At 61.0% G+C, this 22,949-nt stretch overlaps 7 protein-coding genes across 7 annotated transcripts; 6 read left to right on the forward strand and 1 right to left on the reverse strand.

The window, feature by feature from the left end:
• Positions 1 to 23: 23 nt before the first annotated feature.
• On the forward strand, positions 24 to 985 carry PLICBS_006249 (uncharacterized protein; the record flags this gene model as incomplete). The annotated part of the gene is made up of 2 exons (XM_018320027.2): positions 24 to 173; positions 287 to 985. The coding sequence occupies 2 exons, from the start codon at positions 24 to 26 to the stop codon at positions 983 to 985; spliced, it is 849 nt and encodes a 282-aa protein (XP_018182501.2).
• A 1,388-nt stretch (positions 986 to 2,373) lies between these two features.
• PLICBS_006250 (uncharacterized protein) lies at positions 2,374 to 2,741 on the forward strand (the record flags this gene model as incomplete). The annotated part of the gene is made up of 2 exons (XM_065600897.1): positions 2,374 to 2,499; positions 2,577 to 2,741. The coding sequence occupies 2 exons, from the start codon at positions 2,374 to 2,376 to the stop codon at positions 2,739 to 2,741; spliced, it is 291 nt and encodes a 96-aa protein (XP_065456969.1).
• Positions 2,742 to 2,997: 256 nt separating this feature from the next.
• Positions 2,998 to 4,779, reverse strand: PLICBS_006251 (deubiquitinating enzyme; the record flags this gene model as incomplete). Its single annotated transcript, XM_018320028.2, has 2 exons — positions 2,998 to 4,694; positions 4,764 to 4,779. 2 exons carry the CDS (start codon positions 4,777 to 4,779, stop codon positions 2,998 to 3,000), a joined length of 1,713 nt encoding a protein of 570 aa, XP_018182502.1.
• A 2,210-nt stretch (positions 4,780 to 6,989) lies between these two features.
• On the forward strand, positions 6,990 to 7,719 carry PLICBS_006252 (Arp complex subunit; the record flags this gene model as incomplete). Its single annotated transcript, XM_018320030.2, has 5 exons — positions 6,990 to 6,992; positions 7,052 to 7,378; positions 7,438 to 7,563; positions 7,609 to 7,653; positions 7,711 to 7,719. The coding sequence occupies 5 exons, from the start codon at positions 6,990 to 6,992 to the stop codon at positions 7,717 to 7,719; spliced, it is 510 nt and encodes a 169-aa protein (XP_018182504.1).
• A 1,286-nt stretch (positions 7,720 to 9,005) lies between these two features.
• On the forward strand, positions 9,006 to 11,812 carry PLICBS_006253 (uncharacterized protein; the record flags this gene model as incomplete). The annotated part of the gene is made up of 7 exons (XM_065600898.1): positions 9,006 to 9,329; positions 9,390 to 9,772; positions 9,834 to 9,849; positions 9,918 to 10,568; positions 10,623 to 11,039; positions 11,093 to 11,479; positions 11,579 to 11,812. The coding sequence occupies 7 exons, from the start codon at positions 9,006 to 9,008 to the stop codon at positions 11,810 to 11,812; spliced, it is 2,412 nt and encodes an 803-aa protein (XP_065456970.1).
• A 2,118-nt stretch (positions 11,813 to 13,930) lies between these two features.
• PLICBS_006254 (non-classical phosphatidylinositol transfer protein (PITP)) lies at positions 13,931 to 15,432 on the forward strand (the record flags this gene model as incomplete). Its single annotated transcript, XM_018320032.2, has 2 exons — positions 13,931 to 14,586; positions 14,649 to 15,432. 2 exons carry the CDS (start codon positions 13,931 to 13,933, stop codon positions 15,430 to 15,432), a joined length of 1,440 nt encoding a protein of 479 aa, XP_018182506.2.
• A 4,314-nt stretch (positions 15,433 to 19,746) lies between these two features.
• Positions 19,747 to 22,291, forward strand: PLICBS_006255 (uncharacterized protein; the record flags this gene model as incomplete). Its single annotated transcript, XM_018320033.2, has 3 exons — positions 19,747 to 20,950; positions 21,031 to 21,413; positions 21,467 to 22,291. The coding sequence occupies 3 exons, from the start codon at positions 19,747 to 19,749 to the stop codon at positions 22,289 to 22,291; spliced, it is 2,412 nt and encodes an 803-aa protein (XP_018182507.2).
• Between the last annotated feature and the right edge of the window lie 658 nt (positions 22,292 to 22,949).

A 22,949-nucleotide genomic window follows, 5' to 3' on the forward strand; every position in this document is an offset into this window, starting at 1 on the left:
GCTCTTGAGGCGTATAAGCCAAGATGGCCGCGACACGCCAGGTGCACATATCGCAAAAAGTCGCCGTCCCGCTCAGCCTCCTCATGGCCGGGGCGGCGGTCCTCGCCTTTACGCACATTCCCAACATTGGGGGGCCCGATCCGCCGCTCTTTACGACGACACGGCACCCCAAGGTCAGTAACTTGTCCCCCCCCCCCCCCCCCCCCCCCCCCCCCCACTGTCACGGTCTCGATATAAGACACATCCGAGGATGCTGACCGGCGTCATCTACTTCACACCGCCGCAGACCGGGGAGCACATCCTGTCCTGGCGGCGGCTCACCGCGCCCCCGTGGATATACCAGGGCCTGCACGCCGCGCCCGCCATCCTCTGGTGCGTCATGATGCCGCTCCAGCACGTCGACCGCCTGCGCCGCCGCTGGCCCGCCCTCCACCGCGGCAGCGGCTACGTCGTCCTCTCCGGCTCCCTCCTGCTCAGCGCCACGGGGTACTGGCTGCTGGCGAAGCACATGGCGCACACGCACGACAACCCGCTGCACGTGCACTCGCTCTCTGGCTTCTCGCCCGTCGGATGGCCGACCTTTGAGGCGACGCTGTGGGCGCTCGGGCCCATCTACCTCTACAGCCTGGGCAAGACGGCCGCGACGGCGCGGGCGAGGGACTTGGGCGGGCATCGGCGCTGGGCCGTCTTTCATACCATGGTGGCGTACGTTATCAGCCTGGAGCGCCTGAGCTTGGTGCTCTCGTATGTGGCCGGGTGGGTGCTGGCGCTGTGGCCGAAGGATGAGGTTCATCGGTACTTAGGCATAGAGGATACGCTCGAGGCCAAGGCGGAGGCAGAGCGGGACGTGTTTGCGCTGGCCAACGTGACGGCCTTTTCCATGGTGGTCTGCTGGGCGCTCTACGAGTGGGGCAGCGCAGGGTATCTAAAGGGTTTCGTCAACTCCTTTGCCGTTCCCATTGATGTACATAGCAAGGAGGAGTAGCAAGTCCAAGACTGGCCTGTGCATAGGTACGATGTGTTGAGTCGCGCGACTTACACGGACGGGCTCTAGGGTAAGCCGTCCCGACCGGCACGCAATGCCGAGCCTTTCGTTTCAGGACCGTTTCTCCAGCGTCCGTCCCCCGGCATCCCGGCATCCCGCATCCTCCAGAGACGCTTTCTGCAACGTCGAAGGCCGTTTCTGCTGTACACATGACGTGCGTGGCGACGGCGCCACGGGGGTGGTGCAGGAAATCGTACAGCCGCCCTGAAGATAAGAGTTGCCAAAACCGCCCGATGACCATGAATCATGAAGAGGGCAAAAGCAGGGCGAAACTCAAAAAGCATGAGCACACACGAGACAAATGCCACAGACCGGTCCGTCCCACGGGCCGAATCTTTCCTCTCCATGTCGAAACGCGAGCGGTGCGGTCCACGACTCGCGAGGCTGTGTCGTCCATTCTCTCCGTCTCTAGACTCCGTGCATCCAGGGGTGGGGTTAAGTTCCCCCCCGCGACTTCGCGGAGGCGAGGGACGTCGCGTTTCGCCCTCTGTTCGCCCTGTGCGCGACGGGGTCCTGTGACACGCCGGGGAAAAAACGGACCAGGCAGCAGAGACAAAGACTGCCGAATTGCCGACGACAAGGGCGACGAGGGACCGAGAATATATATTTCTCTTCTTTCCTGTGCAGACTGCTTGTCGAAACTGTTCGAAGCACATACATAACACGTCGTTGCGTAGTGCTGCTCGCCAGGGGTCCGGGACGTCCAGTGGACCAGCCACCCACCAGTTGCTGGATTTATTCGCCAGGCTATGGAGCGCTTACTCATCGCCGTGAGGCCGGCACCACAATCCCCGTCGTCGCCGCCGTGGCGGGCCGCCGAGCCTCCGAAATCGACGACGCGGACTTCCACCCACGCAGACAACGACGACGACGACGACGAAAACGAGCACGGCCACCCAAGTCTCTGCTGTCGAGCCGACGACATCGAATTGAGGACCTTTTACGACTCGCGCTTCTACAGCACCCAATCTCCCCACCGGACATTTCCACCGTACTTTCGAGCGCGCAGGCGGCGCATCGTCTCCCGCAGCGTCTCGTCAACCTCCTCCACCTCCTCCACTTCCTCCTTGTCCTCGTCGACGAGCTGCCCTCCGCCGCGAAGCTCGACCCGGACCTCAACCTCGATCTCATCCCGCCCTTCGACACCGACACCGCCGCCGCTTCTGCATTCGTCCGAGCAGGAGGACGCCCTCTCCCCGCTGCAGCGGCGCCAGCTCGCCGACCAGATCTGGCGCGACGTCTGGTGACCCGGTCGTACCCCTTCTCGTTCTCGCCTCTACCACAGGCACCATCCACAGGCACCGCTCACAGAAGCCCGCCCGCCCAACATGGCACATGCCTGGACGCGCCAGGACAAGATCAAGCGCGGCATCTGGGCCGCCGCCTTCGCCGCCGTCATCTTCGTCGGCTCGCTGACGGGCGCGCAGCTCAAGTCGGACAAGCAAAAGGAAGAGGTGAGCGCCGCATCCGCTAGATGCACGGCAGTAAAACGAGACAGCTTTCGCTAACCGCATCCTCCCCGCCGCCACAGTCCATCAAGCAGTTCCGCCAGACCACGGCCGCGGACCAAATCGCCATCCTCGAGACGCAAAAGGTGCACCTGCTGCAGCAAAAGGCACAGCTGGAGCGCAAGCTCGACGTCTTCAAGGAGCGCGTCCGGGAGCGCGAGGCCGAAAAGAATGCCAAGGGCAAGTAGGCCCGTCGTCACTGGCCACCTCGAACCTGTGTAGCAAGGAGCAGGGGGGCATGGAAATGTACAACACGAGGACAAGATTCTGTATAGTACGTGTATAGGCTTGCATCGCCGCGGCGTTTTGGCTTGAATGATACCCTGGACGTCGGCAATCGTCTCGTCATTTATTCTTCCTTACACTATTCGGTAACAGCCATGACCCGACTCACATCTCCGCATCCATCGCCTTCACACCTCCGTCTAATCTGCTTAGAGTCGGCTACGCCATCGTGCCGTCCGAGCTGGGCAGCGGGATCGCCTTGTACAGCAGAATCAGGGCCGAGTGCGACTCGCCTCCGCCCGCCAGCGCCTCCACCTTGTCCACCGTCACCTCCGTCACCTTGTCGTCGTTGAACCACCACCACTTGCCGTCCTCCTCGCCCTTCTTGCCCGTCTTGGGGTCCACCGGCGCCGACTTCTTGACGTAGGCCGTGTAGTGGCCGCTGTCGGCGCTCGCGCCCTGGTGCGTCACGACGCCGCGCAGCTCGTACAGGCCGGACTGGTTGGCGCCGTCGTCGTTGCGCAGCTCCGGGTCGATGACGGCGTTGAGCTCCTTCTTGGCCTCCAGCAGGGCCGCGTCCTTTTCCGCGTCAATCTCGGCGTCCGTCTTGTACGTCTCGCCCATGACCGTGTCGCCGTCGGCCGACTTCTCTCCGTCCTTCTTACCTGCCTCGGCCTTCTTCTTCTCCCTCTCCTCCTTCTCCTTCTTCTCCTTCTCTGAGGGCAGTCCGGCCCCGCCTGGGATATCGTCGGGGTCCTGCTCGTGGTTCTTCTTACGACGCTTGCGAGCGCGCTCGATATCCTCCTCGTCCTTTCGAATCTCACGCACCTTGTCGCGGACGGGTATCAACGCCTTTTTGAGATCGTCGGAGCAAAACTCGACAATGTCCAGCTCCTGAGGGAACGTGACTTTGCGCATAATCTTGGCCTTCTTCTGCGTTTCTCGCTTCCAGAAGAACCGCACAAAGTGCACCGTCAGGTACTTGGGCGCACGCGAGATCTTGGACGTCTTGGTGTACGTTGCGTCGCGGTCGAGCACGTCCGACTTCTTTTCCAGCTTCTCGCTCAGCGCTGCCAGGATGCCGTCCCTCAGGTGGTTCGTCGAGCCGTCGATGTGACAGTTGAGCTTGTAAAAGCGGTCCTTGGACACAATGGCCTTTTCGCCGCCGTTGCGGGCCTCCTCCTCGTCGCATTCCATAGACGAGGTGAACTCGCCCGACATGTACTTGTCGACGAAAGAAACGCCTGGCGCGTCGGCGACATCCTTGACGGTAAGCTTCTGATTGAGCTGCTGAACAATCTGCGACCACGCCTCCTCGGCATCTTGCTGGGCGTATCCGTTGTTGGACTTGGCCTTCTCGGCAAACTGCGGGAAGACGACCCGCAGGGCGCTGAGGAAGTTCATGGGCGGAAAGGCCTCCTGCGTCTGGCTCATCTTGGTATACAAGCCCGAAAGCTGGGCCGCCAGGTCCATCTGCGACATGCCGGCCATGAATCCGGTTGAGCTCGGCGTGTATTCCGTCAAGGCGGTCTGGAGCTCGGGGATGGAGCGCAGAGTCTGTAGCGTCGAGTTCAGGTAGCAGGTGTTGCCGAGGTTGACGAGGCCGGCCGGGGTGGCGCCGACCTGCTGCGCCTGCTCGGCTTCAGTCATGTCCTCGACGAACTTGACCTGGTCCTTGGGGCGGACGAGCTGTGAGGCGCCAGAGCCGGGGGTGCCCATCATCATGATCGCCTGGCCTGCCTTGAGGCCAAGCTTGCCCATGTCGGCATCGTCCTTGAGCTGACCGCCCTTGATCAGGATCTTCTGTCGTTCGGGCTCGACATTGGTGAGGCTGAAGATCTGCAGCTTAAAGTCTTCACCGGTTGAGCTAGGGTCGACCTCGACGTCGTACTTTTTGCCCTGGTGCTTGACGACGACTGCGCAAGAAGGGTCAGCGTTGGAACGGAGCGGCGGTGGCGAAGGGACGATTGGAGGGGTAGCCGTACCTGTTATTGTCGCCATGGTTGGCTGTGCCGTGTTTGGAACAATGCTATCTTGTTGGTTAATGGGAAGAATCGAGGACAGCGAGCAGCAGTATGGACGCTGATCGTGTTGCAAACGTGAAGGGCACGCAGGGCAATGCCTCGTTGGCGGGATGTTGTCAAAGGGACGAGGGTCGAAGGTCGGAGAAGCGGTGCGTCACGTCGCTGGTACCTGGTGGCTAAGTGTGGCGCAACAGGTGGGGCTTAGCGCCAGCAGCAACTGCTGGACGCTTCTGGGGAGTGGAGTAGCCCCAATGGAACGGCCCCGTTCAGGACCCCAGGCACGTCAAACACTACGACAATAGCTATGGCACTCACTGGCAGGTCTGTCACGTCGGGGCTTCATTTGCATCTGGTCAATACGAACGACGACAATCGTGACTGTATTTGACAGGGAAAACTCGAAATGTTCTTGCATATCCTCCGTGCCGACTCCTCCGTGAGCTTCATCGAATACAACAGCCGTCCATCCCGTCACGCCGGGGTTTGAATATCTGTCGTCCATCCGCCCTGTTCAGTGAAGTTAACCGGAAAGCCATCGCAAAAGGTTGAGAGCGGGAAAAGCTTTTTGGCCCAAGGCGCCGCGCTGCCAGGTGCTAGACGAAACAATGCTGAGCCTGAGTGTTCATGTTGCCAGAAGGCCGTGTCAGTGCGCGAGAACGGCAAGTCGTGGCTTTGGCGCCGAGGTCAGAGACGCCCAGCATGCTCCTAGAATGCGGCAGGGTTTAGTAGAGGGATTTGTTGCCCATGTTTGGCTGGCGCTTTGGTGCCGGCTTGGTCGGGGCAGAGGGACGCATGCCATAATGAACGCTCGCGTAGGGACAGCCGGGCTGCGTGGAGGTGTAGACGATGCCACAGATGGCGCACTTGATCATGGTTGCAGGCATTTTGACTCGACGATGGCTGATGAGTTCGGAGCTGTCTTGATGGGTTGGAAGTTGTCTTGATGTGTTTGCGTTGTCTCTTTGTGTCCATGGACGTGAAGATTGATGCAAGGTTGAGGGTTTGAACAAGGCAAGTTGAGTGTTCAGACTGGGCCTCGGGTTTTTCCTCGCTTTTATACCGCCGCAGAAACGATGCTCTCATCACAACCAGTGGCACAGGTCGCCGTGCCCGTGGGTAGGCCTGCCTTCCCCCTCCGCCGCTGTGCCGCCTGAGCCGGGCATGTTTGCGTCGTACCCGGGCACCGTCAGGTCGCTAGGCAGGTTACTGATGGGCTCGGGGTGAACAGGCGCCGAAATCTCGGCCCAAGCTCGCGCAGGCACTGCGCGAGCCCGAAGCTGGTCGTGCTGCGGGGCCAGTGCTCGAACGCGTAGTCGCGTGATGCGTGATCTCCAGGAACCAGCTTGGCCATTCGCATCACGACCTGGTTGGCCAAGCACAGTCGAGTTGGAAGGAGCGGCATCAACGACGTCACAATGGTGCCACGGCCGAGCGGTGAATGGCGGATATCCAGCAGCCGCATTTATGACGAGCACGTGCGCCTCGAAGACGTGATTGAGACTCAGTCCAGCTGATGACCTTGGTGATGAGCCTGCCGCCAGGGGGTCCTCCATGATGCTGACCATGGGATAGCCGCCATGACCCTAGGGAAAGCAACAAAATGCACTGCAAGGTTCGTTTGGTGGCCGAAGGCATTTCCACGGCTGAAAGTCCATACTTTTCATTGCGTAGACAGCTAGCTGGCACTATGAGTCTGTGACGACTTGTTAGAGGTTTTCGCGAGATCGTGAGCCCATCCAGGTCCAGGGTAGGCCGAAACCTGTTTCCCAACAGGTGACGCACGCAACCGGCAGACTCGCTGCATCAGTCGAGACAATGGCCACGGGACCGAGGGACCGAACGGTTGCTCAACGGCTTGAGGCAACGAACAAAGACCAAAAGACGCGATGTTGGAGCATCACGGAAGGTCTCCACGGCCGTCCCCACACCCCCACGGAGCTCCCCCAGCTCCCCCTGTCGCTCTGGTCGCGCTCTCACGTGACCCTCCCCTGTGTCAGCTTCGTACCCAGCAACGCACGCATTCGCGGCTGCCCCACAGCGCAACGTCAGACGTCGAGCTGCACCACCACCGTCGACCCCGCCAGCCAGCCTGCGCCTCTACCTCCTGGCCATCCCAGCCGCGACATTGTCCACGACGACGACATCCCCCAACGGCCAGCCTCGCTCGGGGCCCCAGCTTCACCCACGATGGTGAGACCGCACACTCCGCGACAATCCCTCGCGCCGGCTGCGTGCTAACAGCTCCGCAGTCTCAGTCCCTCCGGCCGTACCTGCAGTGCGTGCGCAGCAGTCTGACGGCCGCGCTGACCCTGTCCAACTTCGCCTCCCAGACCGCCGAGCGGCACAATGTCCCCGAGATCGAGGCCCAGACGTCGCCCGAGGTCCTCCTCACGCCCCTGACCATTGCGCGCAACGAGAACGAGCGCGTCCTCATTGAGCCGAGCATCAACTCGATCCGCATCAGCATCAAGATCAAGCAGGCCGACGAGATTGAGCACATCCTGGTACACAAGTTCACCCGCTTCCTCACGCAAAGAGCCGAGTCATTCTTCATCCTGCGGCGGAAACCCATCAAGGTAATTGCGACTCCACCGCCTCCGACGCTGCCGGGGACCCTCGCGCTGACTGCGTCCAGGGCTATGACATTTCCTTCCTAATAACGAATTTCCACACGGACGAGATGCTCAAGCACAAGCTGGTCGACTTTATCATCCAGTTCATGGAGGATGTTGACAAGGAAATCTCGGAGATGAAGCTCTTTGTGCGTACCCCGACCTCTTCGACTAGCACACGCTAACAAACGCAGTTGAACGCGCGGGCACGATTCGTGGCCGAATCTTTCCTAACACCGGTGCGTTCATTCCGTTTCTCTTTGAGCCTCATTTCGGCGTGCTGACGGGCGTTGCAGTTTGACTGAGCTGGCTACTGAGTTTATGCTGGCCAAAGGAACGCATCCATGCCAGGGTTGGGATAACCCTCCGACCTGGCATATATGCGGATGCGCGGGACAAACCAACCGCGGTATAGATACTGCTACAACCAATGTAGCGAATGGACCCTTTTGGACCCTTTTCTGTGCACCATGTATTCATGGACGAGTGACGCGGTGATGTGATTTACCTGGTGATGACCTGAACGAGCCGCCATAACCTAGCCATGTCAACGCCGGTGCAGCCTTCAAACGGGGATCATTTGCATGGTAGTCGCAGACGCTCCATGGACGACAACATAACCGGAAGGGCGGTATGGTGGCGGGGCGACAATCACGACGCCAGGGCATATGGCGCAAGACGAAACAGATGTGTTCGACTGAGCCAGAAGGCCTTTACTGACCAATTTTTGTCTGTTAATTCACTACTGATACCAATGAGTTTCCAGGCCGTGTCTCGGTGGTGCTGGTCTTGAACGGGCTGCTACCGGGGCCTGGGGGTTGGCTTGGCCAACACGACCGGTTGCTGAGCTGTCTCTCTGTTGACGGTTGAACTCTGGATTCACGGCTCTAGTGGCGTTTGCATCCCCTCGGGCGGCACCCCCCCCCCCCAACGCAGGCATGTTGCGCGAGCCGCTCGCGTTGCCAGCTGCCAGCCCACCACGCAGCTGTTCAGCCCCATCACCTGGCAACAGGCCGCACCGCGCACACATTCACTCGTGTTCGGCTCTGGGTGCCTTTGGAAGCTCTCAGGCATCAACTTTTGCCGCTCTGTTATTGGCCCTTGTGCCGTGTGCAGAGTTTTCAAAGACCAGTGGTGCGCACACTTTGCACACTCTCCTCACCCGACTCTCCCACACCACCATACCTCTCTACTCCAGCCTCAGCCCTTGCACATTTTTGTGCTTCAATCTTGGTTCAAATACGGCTCCTTATTCTTGGTCGATTTTGTTCCTGCTTGACGGTACCCATCTGCTTCAGGGCATCTGCCTTCACGCTCTCCCCGAACCCTCCTCGTCGATTCAGACAAACCGCGTCGATTCAGAAAACCACGTGAAGACGCGACTGCGCAAACGCTTGACACCATCTCGCTTTCGCAAGGTAATGTTTTCGTTCCTGGTCCTCTGAAGACGGGCGTGATAGCATTCCATCTCTTGTATCATTGGCTCTCCTTCTCTCTAATACTGACGAACCGCCATCTCAACGATCGCGGCCGCGTCTGATCATTGTTTTTGCGTCAAACACCGCTAACATTGGAACCAGAGGCTGAAACCATGAGCTACGGCCGTGGAGGAGCCAACATGGGCTACGTCGGCGGCGACAGCGGAAACGCACTCATGCCCGACAATGCCGACTCTCGTCTGGCAAACACTGCCAACCAACGCGGTGGTGGCCAATGGTCCTCCCGTGGCCGTGGTCGTGGCGGCCGTGGAGGCTACGTCGGTCACGCAAATGCCTTCACTCACCACGACATCGCTACATCTCAGCCTACTCAGCAGACTGGCGGCAGCTTCGCCACCTCGGGCATGCAGAGCATTCTGAACCCCGAGTCGAGCATTTGGGAGCCTCCCGAGAACATGGTCACCCGAGGGCCGACCGTACGCGGCACCCCTCGACCCTTCCGCGCCATTGGGCCCTTTCTGACTAGATTTTCTCAGTCTTCTGAGCTGGAGCAGATGTCTCGCCCTGTCGAAACAGCGATGAACCCGACCCAGGGTGCCAACCCCGGCGGTGCTTTCCTCTCGTCTCCTTACGCAGGCCAAATCAACGTGGCCCAAGAGAGCTTCAGCAGCAGCTCCTCCCAGAGCAGCCAGAATGTCTCGAGTCTGACGCAGGCCGATGGCGAGGCTCCGAATGTTGCTCCCGCCGTCCCGTACAACAGCCCTGTCCAAGAGTACATGCACGTTCCCCAGGCTCACTTATCTCACTACAGAGAGCTTGTCAGCGAGGCCCGCAACGCCGGTGCGGTCAACATCACCAAGGCCAGGGCCAACACCATCAGCACCGTCGGAGGCAGCGGTCGCTCTTTCGACCAGATGACGTTTGACCTGCTCAACGAGACTCTGCAGCGCACGGATCGCCACAAAGGCGGAGCAAACTAGGACACTGCTTCGTCTGGTACGGCCTTCGAAGGAGCCTCCAACGCGTCTGCAAACGAGAGTCAGCCGGCTTCTGATGCTGGCCAGGCCTCGGGTATCGTTCTCAGAAACCCGATTCCCAAGTCGTCAGGTATTCCGCAGAGCTTCTCTTGCGGCATCCTCGGACTCGTCAGCCCGACCTCCTCCAAGGTCGGCGACACGGCTGGCAGCGAGTACCCGTTCAGCCCCGCGAGCTCGGGAAACCACACTGAGCCGCCCAACTACGCTCCACGCACGTCTGTTGACAATGATCCTCCGCCAAAGTTTGACCCAAACGGCATTGTGGGCACGAACGTGCAGCCTGCTGCGCAGATTGCAGCTGCACAGACTGGTTCTGCCTACACAACTGGCCCAGTTTCTACTCAGCACCATGCCCATGCCCAGCCGGTTGCTCAGGGATATGCAGCCCTGACGAATTCTGCCTCTTCTCAGCCCACAGGCGCTCAGCAGCAGCATCAGCAGCAGCATCACCAGCAGCTCGTCCGCCTGCTCCCGGCATCTGAGGAGCCCCAGCAGACGCCCTTGACCGTGGCTCCCGTGGGAGACGGCGTTGCCCGCTCCGCTGAGCTCAACAGGCTTATCAACACGCCTGGCGGCCTTCCGCTGCTCTCGGTTGCCCTGTCTCCGGAGAACTTTCCGTTTGTGGAGGCACCACGCATGGCTCAGCCCATCAATCGTGGTGTTGTCAAACTCAAGAATGTGAGTTGAGTACACCTGATTCCGAGTCCGTGCAGCTTGACTGACGCAATACAGATCCCATTTGCGACGAAGCGCTCGGAGGTGATTGCTTTCGTGGGACGCAACTCCAAGATTCTGAATGACTGCGATGAGCCTGTGCACATCATCATGGAGCGGGTCACGTCCAAGACTATGGATGCGTACATCGAGTTTGTCAACCTCGAAGAGGCGATGAAGGCCGTGGACAAGCACCACTACAACCTCAAGACGGGCCGCGTGAGCCGTCTTGGTGACCGCCCCATCGAAGTCGAGCTGTCCAGCCAGGCGAGCCTGATGAAGGACTTGTTCCCTCTCGCCCGCGGCCTGATCTGGGATGGCGCGACCCCCCACTTCAAGCCTTACAATGAGCAGTTTGCGTGGGAGAACTTTCGTGGTTTCATCTCGGAGGAGGAGATGGTCATGCTGATCAAGCATGTCGAGGTCCCTCATCGGGTACGTCGAGCCCTAAGAACCGTGGATGACTGTGCTAACAATTGTCGATGCAGTCTCCCTACTCCAAGGACTGCCCTCAGCGTCCCTACGAGTGCCTCATCAGCACTCTCAAGAAGTTTCCGTGGTTCGTGACCGACCGTATCACCCTCAGCCAGCGATATGCTATGTACGTCGCCACAGAGAGGCTCCTCCAGGTTCTCGCCGACAAGGTCAACCGGAACTGCGACCCGATCAACCTCACGCCGCAGCTTCAGACGCGTCTGACCAACGCGGCCCTCTCGTGCCCGGGCCTCACGCCCCTGATGAAGGACAATATCTCGTACATGCTCAACGTCTCCGAGGACGACCAGCGCTATTTCGGCCAGCCCCAGCAGGCGTATTCCTGGCGCCACCAGTACGCGCTGGCGCCCCGACCCGGCGCACCGCTCGATGTCATTGACGTATGATCTCTTCTTGGATGCTTTTCTTCTGACGCACATCTACACGGTAAACACTGGACCCAGAACTTGAGACTTGGCTAACATTTGCTTCTGCATTAGTGGTACATCTCCATTATTCGAGAGCAGACGCAGCGCGAGATGCTCACGCGCCCGCACGCCGTGCGACGCGAGCTCCAGGAAAAGGGCGAGCAGACGGACATGTACTGGGGCTACTTCTGGGCCGAGCTGGGCCACAGCTTCGGTCCCCAGTTCGACAGGATGACGCTGGCAGAGGTCGCGCATGCCGAGTTCTCGGCCGTGGAGCGCATCCTGTCCCGTGCTCTCCCCCACTGAGACGACTTACGCGACGGAACCAGACACGCAACGGCCGAAACGGAGATGAGGGAATGTGCGACCAGATTGGGGCTCTCTTTGCATTTTGGTCGAGGAGAGTCAACCTTTGCTTTGGACACGCAAACTTTTTTTCTCGCCTTTTGGCTGGAGGCCTCGTCTGTTGGACCTTTGGGAAGTGCGCGGGAGAGACGGGCTTTTGAGTGAGGAAGGGACAGGGTTTTCGAGGATCAGAACTGGGTGGATTTCTCATATTCGCATTGCGGATGAGTCCTGGTGCTATATGTTGCGTGGGACTTGAGGCGGTTGGAGTGGTGAAGGAAGACTTCTACTCTTCTACTCTGGTGGTGGTACCTTGCTCTACTACTTGGTACCCTACTGCGCTACCCCCCCTACCTAGGCTCTGGATCGGGCTTGAGTGAATTGAATGGACTAGTTTAATCATTGAGTGTGGATCGCGGCGTATGGAGTGGCATGGCTTGGCTTCTTCTGTGTGTTGGGGCAGGGTGGAGGGAGGTTTTGCCCAGAAGCCAGCAGTGATGTTTGTTCTAGCTTGTCGTTGTAGGTCTACATTTTAGAAAAACTACTTCCAGTCTCTAACGTGCAGAGTGTCAACTCGACCAGCTGCCGGCCAGTGAACCTGCCCGGCAGGCGAGAGTGAACTTCAGCTGCAGGGCCACACAGGGGGGAGTTGGAGTTGGTGGCGGAGCAGCGGCAGCTCGGACTGGAGGTCGCTCGAATGTTGTCGAGGGCGGCGGGCCTGCAGACGCCACAAGCCCGGGTCGACGCGCCACCCACTGGCTGGCTCAATTGATAACGTTGACGAGGAGGGCAGTGGCACTGCCTGGGGAGATTGGCGACGAGGGGAACGGACGTTGTCACTGGGATCCGCTCGTTACGAGGTGAGGTCAGGCACGGGGGTGGAATGGAGGGAGCTTCTACATGCATGTTACGGGCTCGATGATGTGATGCTGTGCAATACGAGCCCAAAAATACACCTGCGTAGACGCACGTGTTTGCGAGCTGCGGTTCCGTTCCCTGATGTGTGCGGACGGGCGGGTGAGTCAAACAGGGGACAGCTGCCCGCCGTTGCCGCAGGACGGGCAGCTGTCAGAGTTGCAGGTCGGTTGCAGGCTGCGCAGTGGTGGACCGCTGTTGTCTCACCTCGCAGGCGCGCCGTTCATTTCAGTAGTCGCCGCCTTCTGAAGGTCACCTCCTGTCGCTGACCTGAGGTGGCTGTCACCCAGCTGGCGCTGCCGCCCACCACCCGCGCACGCCCAGGGGCCATGGAGCCTGGAACCTGAAAGTCAACCGCCCACCACACCTCTCACACCCCCCCAGCCCGTGGATGGCGCGTCGGCAGCCGGCGCGGGTCCGTCCGGTGAGCCCATTTGTCGCTGCAGCTGCATTTTAGAGCTGCCCGGGAGCTGGTGCGCTCCACTAGCACGTTCTCCCCCTGACGCCCAAACGCCCTGCCGGCCCCACCGCAACTGTCGCATCGTCACCCGAGATCTATGTATAGGCCATCTTATCGGCGCGGGCCCAAGCCTACCTGTCCCATCATCGCCTCAACAACCGCCCGCCCGCCCGTCGCGTCACACAGGTCGCTTCGCCTACCTGCCTGTCTGCCTACCTGGCCGTCACCGCACCCACCCCCTCCCTCTTCTGTTCGTTCTCTCGCGCGCCGGAACGCGATCCGATCTGGCCACAGGCAGTTGGCCCGGCTCGCCCATCCGCCCACACAGACCCCCGTCGCCGCCCAGCACAGCTTAGCTCTCGGGTAGCTACGTACACTGTAGCTACCTTGCGCGAGCCGTGACTGAACGAACGCCCGCCCAGCACCACAACCTACCACCCCCCGTCTCCCAACAAACCACCCCCGAGCAAGGGCACAGCAGCAGAAAAAAAAAGAAGAGACCACCCCCGTCATTTCTCATCTTCTCTTTCTTTTCTTCTCCCCTTCCCTCCTCCTGACGCTCACGCTCGGGTCTTCCGCCCATCTCTCTTGGCACCTTCGAAGCACACCCGCACGAACGGATTTCCGTCTCGACGCCCTTTCACCTCGCATCATCGCCCTCACGGTGCCGCTGCCAACCGCCAGCCGCAAACCGAACGACCAAGATGACGACGGCCGAGCAAGCTCCCGCGTCCAACGCTCCCGCGGCGGAGAAGGCCGCCGCCGTTGACGCTCCCGTGGCGGAGACGGCTGCGGCTGCGGCTGCGGCTGCCCCTACCGCGTCCAACGGCACTGACGACGCTGCTCCCGCTCCCGCTCCCGCTGCGGCCACGCCCAACGGCACCGACGCAGCTGCTGCTCCCGCTGCCACGGCACCCAACGACGCCGATGCCGCCGCTGGCTCAGGCATTGCCGGCGCTGCCGTTACGACAAAGACCACCGTGACCGCCGAGACGCCCCTCTCCAAGCTCACGGCCCGCCTCCCCGCCGTGCTCGAGCAGGTTGGCCACTCCGAGATGTGGGGCGTCGAGCTGTCCGCCTCGCCCGACCACGCGCCCTCGCAGGTCATCCTCCAGAAGTTCCTGCGCGCCAACAACGGCGACGCCGCCGCTGGCGAGAAGCAGCTCCTTGCGGCCCTCGAGTGGCGCAAGAAGGTCAACCCCGTTGCGCTCATCTCCGAGGTCTTTGACGGCGCCAAGTTCGGGGGCCTGGGCTATGTGACGGTTCACCCGGATGCCACCACGGGCAAGGAGACGGTCATTACCTGGAACATTTATGGCTCCGTCAAGAACAACAAGGCCACGTTTGGCAACGTGCAAGAGTGCGCCCTCCCCGTTGGAAAAATGTGCCGAGTTTGCCAACGTGACTGACCCCTGTACACAGGTTCATCAAGTGGCGTGCCGCCCTCATGGAGCTCGGCGTGCAGAAGCTGCACCTCAACGACATCAAGGAGCGCATCCCCGAGGGCCCCGACGCCGTCGACCCGTACCAGATGCTCCAGGTGCACGACTACCAGTCCGTCAGCTTCTTCCGCATGGACCCGGACGTCAAGGCCGCCAGCAAGGAGACGATTCAGACGTTTTCGACGGCGTACCCTGAGCTGCTGGCCCACAAGTTCTTCGTCAACGTGCCCGCCATCATGGGCTGGGTCTTTGGCGCCATGAAGTTCTTCCTCGCGCCCGCCACGCTGCGCAAGTTCCACCCCATGACGTCCGGCACCACCCTGGCGACGGAGCTCAAGGGCATCGTCGGCACCCTGCCCAAGGAGTACGGCGGCCAGGGCCCGAGCGTCAAGGACGGCGAGATGGTCAAGCTTGAGACGGCTGCGGGGAAGCAGGATGCCGCCAAGGACGCTGCTCCCAAGGCCGAGGCTGTGACCAAGGCCGACGGAGAGGCGAAGGCTCCAGAAGCTGGCAAGCCTGATGGCGCTGCCGTGGCGGCCGAGCTGCCTGCTGCGGCGCCTGTTGAGGCCAAGACCGATGCAGCTCCCACGGCTGCCCCGGAGACGGTGACGGAGGGTGTCAAGCCCGTGGCCGTCGAGACAGAGGAGGCCAAGCCCGCCGAGCCCGTCGCGGAGCCCATCGCCGAGCCTGACGCCGAACCGGTGGAGGTGTCGGCAGAGAAGGCCGCTGTCCCGCAGCAGGCCAACAAGGAGGTCGTCGCATGAGGATGAACGCTGTTGATAAGGCTTCAGCCTCGCAGAGCATGTGGACGCATTTTCCGCGCGTCATCTGGTCGCTCATGTTTCTTTGTCGCTTTTTTTGTGTTTGCTGGTTGCTTTCCGCGCGATGGTACAGCGGCGATAATACCCTCCCCTCTCGTGTAATTTTTGAGTTGAGCGTCCTCCTTAGACACCCCCTTTGTTTCCGAATAGACAGACGAGATGGTTCCCGTTCTCCTTCCCCGCTCGCCGGCCCGCCCGCTGACGAAAGTCGCTCGCCCCTTGCATTGATGTGACTTTGGCGTGCGCTGGCTGCGCTGACTTTGAGTGCGTGCGGGCGGCAGTGACTCGTCGCGCGTGATTTGCTTTGCACTGGCATGAATGAGGGTTGGTTGCGCACTGCGCTGCTCTGTCTGGTTGGGTTGGGTTGGGTTGGGAGGCTGGACGAGGACGAGGAATCCATCGTTCCTACGCTCTACGTGGTTGCTTTGTGCTCTACGGAACAGGCCATTACGGTCGCTGCGAAACGCTCTTGCTTGGGTGGCACCCGGTTCTTGTAGGCAGCCCCCGTCGTTGGAGACCGTTCAACGCCGCTGGCGTTTTGGAGGAGATTAAATGATGGAGGAGGGCGGCTATACGTCTCGTGACACGTCGCGTGTGGCGGGGGGTTCTCCGCGGGCGCGTCGCCCAGTTTACTGGGGGACAGCTCCGGTTGACACACCGGGCGACTCCCTCCACGGAGAGCTTGCCAGCAATTCAGGGCCGGGCCACTTAGGCAACTACCCAGTATTTACGAAGTAGGGGCGCGACGGACAGACGCAGGATCGTGGTCGCGAGAGTTTTGAAGTTGAGCAATCCAACATGGAATGTCTGCGCGGCTGCTTCCTCTTGGGCTATTGATCACCGTGTGTCTAACGCGACACTTGGCAAAAATGCATCAATCTGTATCACAATGCGTGAGTCTGGATACTGCGTCTCGATCGTATATTCCTTGTGCCGCTATTTTCGAGAGCCGCGAGCTGGGAAGATGAGTGCGTCGTGCGCGGACGGATCGGGGGTTTTGTGATTGCGCGACTCAAGGGTAGGTCGTGCCAGCATGCTGCGGGAAATCGCAACATCCTCACCTGAAGGGCACGGGAAACTAGCTACGAATTGGTCCACTGTCATGTTTTTGGAAACCTGGGACCGGCCGGGCGCGTCTGCTATGTTGCGATTGGGGTGATAGATAGCCCTGCGCCATCTCGAAAATGAACATATGGTGCTGAGGGGTCACAGGCAAGAATCAGTTGTCGCCGTGGTTGCTTGTTCTGGTCGGGACTTGGAGAAGTGATGGCATTCACGGACGAGGCTCTGAGCACCGTTTTCCTTGCAAGGCCTGATATCCCGATTTGCGAAGTGTGTAGGGCGTGAGAAAGCCATTGCTGCCTTTTCCGCTGAGTTTAGGGGCGAGTGGCTTCGCAGGCCCGACTGCAGGGACGTGATACGCGCCGGACGGGACGGATGGGATGGTCGAGAAGGGCAGGACAAACACCATAAACACGATGAACGCGAGATAATTATAGCACCCGCGAGCCTCAGACGCCCCGAAGGAGGCGAAGCACGTGATATCTCCATGCAACAGCTTGGAGTGTTAGCGGATGGAGAAGAAGCCCGCAAGTTACAGAGCCGTTCGGCAGCGCTGCACATTGAGATACGCGTCCGTTGTCGGAAAGCAGCCATAGCTACGATCATGGAGCGGCTCCGGTAGTCTCGGCGCAGGCCTGCAGATAAAGAGACAAATGACTCGGTTGGCTGATATCATTATGACCCAGCAAGCGACGGGGATGACACTGTCCCAGCTAGGCCACGCGTGTTTGGCGATGCCGCCTCAAGTACATACTACATCCATGATTGCTTTTCGTGTTTCGAGGCCAGAACCGTGTCGTGGACACGGCCGACCGGGAAGATGCCTCAACACCAGCGACTCCAATTAATCATGCATCGCGAACCTGACTCGGCGGCAGCTAAACGTAGGCGCCCACACCCGGTCCGCGTGGTCGAGACGTCTCCCCTGCCACTCCACTCTCCCTCCCTCCGGCCACCCCCGGTTGTTGGGGCCAGCAACACAAAGACGCGCATCGCGAGCGAAGACCGCCCAGTGCCGCGAACATGTCAAAGCCAACGCGAGCGACCCGTACCACCAGCGCTTCTCACACCAGCCCTTCAAGCCGGCGGCTGTAGTCTGCGGAATGGAGTTGCGGATCAGCTGGTAAATGCAACCATAACTGCGTAGTGCTCGCCACCGAATCCGGCAGCTGAGCGTCCATTGCCCACGACCTCCAGCTCCGTTCCCCGCGGCGGCGAGGCATCACCACTTATGCTTCAGACCGTGGCAAGTGGCGTCAAGGGCGGCCCAGCGCAGGTCACGACCAGGCCCTCAGCCCTAGTTAGTCCTTCCCCTCAAATCAACGGAGACGCGGCCACCGGCTAAGTGGTTGAGCTGGAGTCAAGTCGCTGCTGACCAAGGCCTCGTCTGAAACGAGGGGGACATATTTTTTTTTTCGTGTCTTGGCCAGAGCCAAGCAGCGACTCGTGATGTGTGAATGCTCAACTCCCTGGAGGGAAACTCTCTGGAAAGGCACCACCACGCGAATTGGTCAAAGGGGTGGTCCCGCCGCGGGTGCGCACAGAACGGGCGCACGGATGGGGAGGGGGCAGGAATGGTTGGAGTTTGTGAGATAACGAGACAAAAGCCTTGGGTTGGGGTCGGTGCGGCGCCCGGTCGAGTGAGCAAGCAAGCGAGCAAGCAAGCACGGCTCCAACCGACGACACGGAGCGGCACACGACCTGGTTCTGGGCGATTTTTACGCGCCCACTGTCACGGACTCTGTCACGGGCATTGGGACAGGGAATGGTTGGGGCCACCAAGCATGAGTGCACAAAGGGGGGGAGAGCCGCGGGTGGGTTGGCGGCAAATAGCGGCGCTGATGAGGACAACGCGACGAGGAGGCGCGCGTATAACTGCAACGAGCCGCGGGTGCAAACGACACGCGCACGGGAGAATGGGGAAATAGAGCGATGCCGTGAGCGGATCATGATGAATGGAAGAGTGTCGGATGGCGCGGCGAGCAACGGCAGTCGAGTGTCATTCGCGGCGAGGACAAAGTGCGAAAGACGCGTTGAGTCGTTTTCACAAGGACAAGGACGAAGATGTGATGACGGTGACGAACCATGACAAGCTTCAAGAAGCTCACCGCCGACACCCGGCATGAGTGAGCGAGCCATGACTGTGTTGCGGGTTATTAGGGGGAGGCGGAGAGAGGAGGAGGAGGTCGGTCGGTCGGTTGCCTGCCTTTGCCCTGACTGACCTTACCTCACCTCGCCGTGTCATAAATTCCCATCCGCCTGCTGCCCCTTCCACCTGGTTGCACCTTTTCTCTTCCCTTGTCACGGGCACAGGCACGCACATCAACACCGTCTCTGGCCCCCCCCGTTTCGCTTCTCTCTCCTGCCACCCCCCCTCCGCGCGTGCCCGCCCGCCGTCCGCGTTTCTGCCACCAACACCATCAGCAGTAGCTTCTCCCCCCAGCCACGCCGAAGCAGCATTTTCAAAACCTCGACTGCTCTCGGGACATTGGAGCGCGCCGCATCACGTACGCGCGCGCGTCTGCTCGTCGGTCTGGTACGTTTGCTCGCCCGGACTCCTCGTGGTGGCGGCTGAGTGTGGCTGTCTCCTGCTGGTGCTGCTGGTGCTGCTGTTGCCGCTGCTTGCTAACCAACTATGCATTCTCTTACTGCAGCTCAATCAGTCAGCACACGACGCGGCGCGTCAAACCTGCTCCAGTAGCGAGCGGTCTGCTGCTCCTGGCCCGTGTGCCACTGCTTCCAGAGAGCTCCAGCTCCGATAGTGGGTGGGTGGCGCCCTGACAGGTCTCGCGCGCGCGCGCCGCGTGCCCTGACAGCCAATGTGCCTAACGGACGGGACCCTAGAAACAGCCGCCACTCAATAACCTACCTACCTACCAGCCAGCGCTCGACGCTCCCTGACTGGGACCGCCCTGGCCTGTGCTGCTGCGCCGTGCCGCTCCCGCCCGCAGCAATTGCATACCTGCCCGTATCTCACGCTCACCTCCACGTCCACCACACGACACGCCAACAACATCCACCTCACCACCACCACCACCACCACCGCCGCAGCCGCCGCCGTCAACACCCGCGACGCTCCTCCATTGCTTGGCCCCTCCGCCTCGCGCCGCCTCCCCTCCCCTTCCCCTCCGTTGCGGATGTTTGCGAGCACGCGTTAAGCCCGCGTCCTGTCGCTCAGCTCACCCACCTCGCATCATGTCGCTCCTGGTCGAGACGAGCAGCGTCTCCGCCGCCGCGACTGACACTGCCTCGAATCTCGCGTCCTCGGGCTCGACGCCGCCCACCACCGTCGCCGACACCGAGAGCCTGCACTCGGATACCCCCAAGCACGATGTAATCACCGTGGCCGACGACGCCGCCGACGCGCCCCCCGTCCATCTCGACGACGACGATCGCGAGCCCCTTGCCGTCGCCGTCACGCCTGGCCCAGACGAGCCGCAGGCGCCCAAGGCCGATGTCGAGAGCTCCAAGCCCGCTCCCAGCGACACACCGGCGCGCCGCTCCTCGCGAGCGCGTGTCTCGGCCCCCGTATACAACCTCGCCAAGCTCAGCGGCACCGATGGACACGGTAAGCGACGCGCTAATGGCGATGTGGTCGCCGACCGCAAGCGCCGCCGCACCATCTCGGGCGATACCCTCGTCGGCAGTGTCGAGGGCCTCGCAAGCCCCTCGAGCGCGAAGGGCAAGCAGCACAAGGCACTCCAGGAAGGAATCGACGCGTTGAACCTCCAATGGTCCCCCGCCGCCCTCTCCGCCCCCTCCTCCCCGCGCACGCGCCGCAAGGCCCAGGGCCGCGAGTCGCCACGCCTCTCTCGTCCCTCGTCGCGTCTGGCCGGCGGCGTCTCCTCGCTCGGGGCCAAGCTTTCCAGCATTGGTAAGAAGGGCCGGAAGGCCGTCGACAAGGGCGTTACCAAGATGTCGCGCGAGCTGCGCCGCCTCCAAGACACCAACGAGTACTCCGGCATTGACGAGCGCCCCGTCCTGCACACCGTGTGGTCCAATGGCAAGTTCGTCGACCCCAACGCCCCCGTGGCCCCCCCGGCCCGCAAGAAGGCCAAGGTCGAGCCCGAGCCCGAGCCCGAGCCCAAGAAGGAGGACTCGGAGCCCATCACCAACACGAAGCAGCGCCGCGTCAAGAAGTACCTCGCCAAGGGCCTCTACGCCGGCCAGGACGCGCCCGTTGACATGTTTAAGGGCCTGACCATGGGTGAGAAGAAAAAGCTCGCCGGTCTGCCCGAGCTCATCCCCAGCGGCCGTCTCAACAAGACGATGCCCCTCCCCATATACACGGGCCTGCGTATGCTCATTGCGGGCCGCGACTTCAAGCTGCCGTACAATATCTGCAACCCGCTGCCCCCCGGCCAGCCCAAGCCGGATGAGTGGAAGAAGATGACCAAGAGTAAGCAAACGGCCCCCTACCCCTGGCGCCTCTCATATAAGTCACGTGCTCTGAGGCTCACATGGGACGTGGGCATATAGATCGGTTCATCGGCGACTCCAAAGAGGTCTGGCGCAAGCTGCCGCACATTGACGACTATCAATCCAAGTGTGTGTGCAAGCCTGAGGACGGCTGCGGCGAGAGCTGCCAGAACCGCATCATGCTGTATGAGTGCGACGCCACCAACTGCAACATCGGTAAGGAGCACTGCACCAACCGTGCCTTTGCCGACCTCATGGCGCGGAGATCCAAGGGAGGCAAGTATCGCGTCGGTGTCGAGGTGATCAAGACGTCGGATCGCGGCTACGGCGTGCGCAGTAACCGTTGCTTCCGGCCCAACCAGATCATCATGGAGTACACGGGTGAGATCATCACCGAGGAAGAGTGCGAGCGCCGCATGAATGAAGTCTACAAGCATAACGAGGTACAGAGCCTCATCCCTCGTCCGTGGGTCAATGATGCTAATGTCCGGGGCAGTGCTACTATCTCATGAGTTTTGACCAGAACATGATCATCGATGCCACCACCGGCAGCATCGCCCGTTTCGTCAACCACAGCTGCAACCCCAACTGCCGGATGATTAAATGGATCGTCTCAGGGCAGCCGCGAATGGCGCTCTTTGCGGGCGATAGGCCCATCATGACGGGTGACGAGCTGACGTACGACTACAACTTCGACCCCTTCTCGGCCAAGAACGTCCAGAAGTGCCTCTGCGGCTCGCACAACTGCCGCGGAGTCCTCGGTCCCAAGAAGCACGAGGCCAAGCCGCCCAAGGCGGACCTGAAGAAGGCGGTCAAGGCCACGGTCAAGGCCGGAAAGCGCAAGCTCAAGGAGCTCATCGGAGACGAAGAGGCTGACGGCAGCAAGGCCAAGAAGCGCAAGATCCAGCCCGCGACGGGTGTCAAGCGGTCGCTGTCCAACGCCAGCCTCAAGGCCGCCAAGGGCGCGGCCAAGGGAGCCGCCACAGCCCTGAAGAAGGGCGTCTCAAGCATCGCGGGAAGCGCGAAGAAGGCGGCCCTGGGCACCAAGTCACCCGCGAACCGCCGTGCCAGCACGGGCGCAGTCATTAAGAAGACGAGCACCACAAAGGTGGTCAAGACGTACGGCCAGCTCGCGCGCACGAAGCAGGTCTCTTCGCGGTCCTCAAGCCTTACCATCGTGGCTGCCGTGGGCGATGAGAACGCGAAGCCAGGAAAGAAGGTCTCGCCCGGCAAGGCCAAGGCTGCCGCAAGCCGGCGGGTGTCTTCGGCGACGGGCAAGTCGCCCAAGGCCAGGATTCGCATCGTGTCGAACTCTCAGTAGGCGGCGCAGTCGCTTCACCAGCTTCACCGCTTCTCGGTAGGGTTTTCATCAGCTTCAACGCGCATGAGCACCATTGCAACCTCGAGACTTGTGTGTTTTGACGACTTCGCTTCGGTTCGGAGGGTAATGAGAGAGGGTGGGTATTGTTGCGGCAACGGGCGAGGAAAGCAACGAAACGAGCACACACAACATTTGGCGTACAGGCGAACTGGGGCGGCATGAATGTACACTATGATCGTATGGTCTTTTTGAGGTTTGAGTCTTTTTGTTATGTACCTTGCTATCGGGCTGCTTCACGGGTTGACGGTGTTAGTGCGCGCGCGCGAGGATGGTGGGCTGACGCTGCGCCTGATGGCGATGAGGGTGAGGCTCGGAGTGCTAGCCATAGAAGCAACCGTTGGAACTTGACGAGCCATGCCGCGTCCTGTGATGCCGTGCTGTATGTGAGTTGGCGGGCTGACCCAATGCTGCACTCTGACTACCATGCGACGGGCTGTCGTCGTGGCCAGACCGAACACCCCTCTTGCTCGCGCGCCGCCCAAGGACGATGCGAGGCACTCCGCTTCAAGACGCAGAGCGGCTGGCGCTGTGCAACCACGACTACATAACGCTACGGGGGCAAGTCCCGCGACGCGTGAAGCGTTGGCCTGGCCCTGGT

The sequence above is a fragment of the Purpureocillium lilacinum genome (assembly GCF_023168085.1).
Source record: "Purpureocillium lilacinum CBS 284.36 DNA, scaffold_4, whole genome shotgun sequence".
NCBI classification, from domain to species: Eukaryota; Fungi; Ascomycota; class Sordariomycetes; order Hypocreales; family Ophiocordycipitaceae; genus Purpureocillium; species Purpureocillium lilacinum.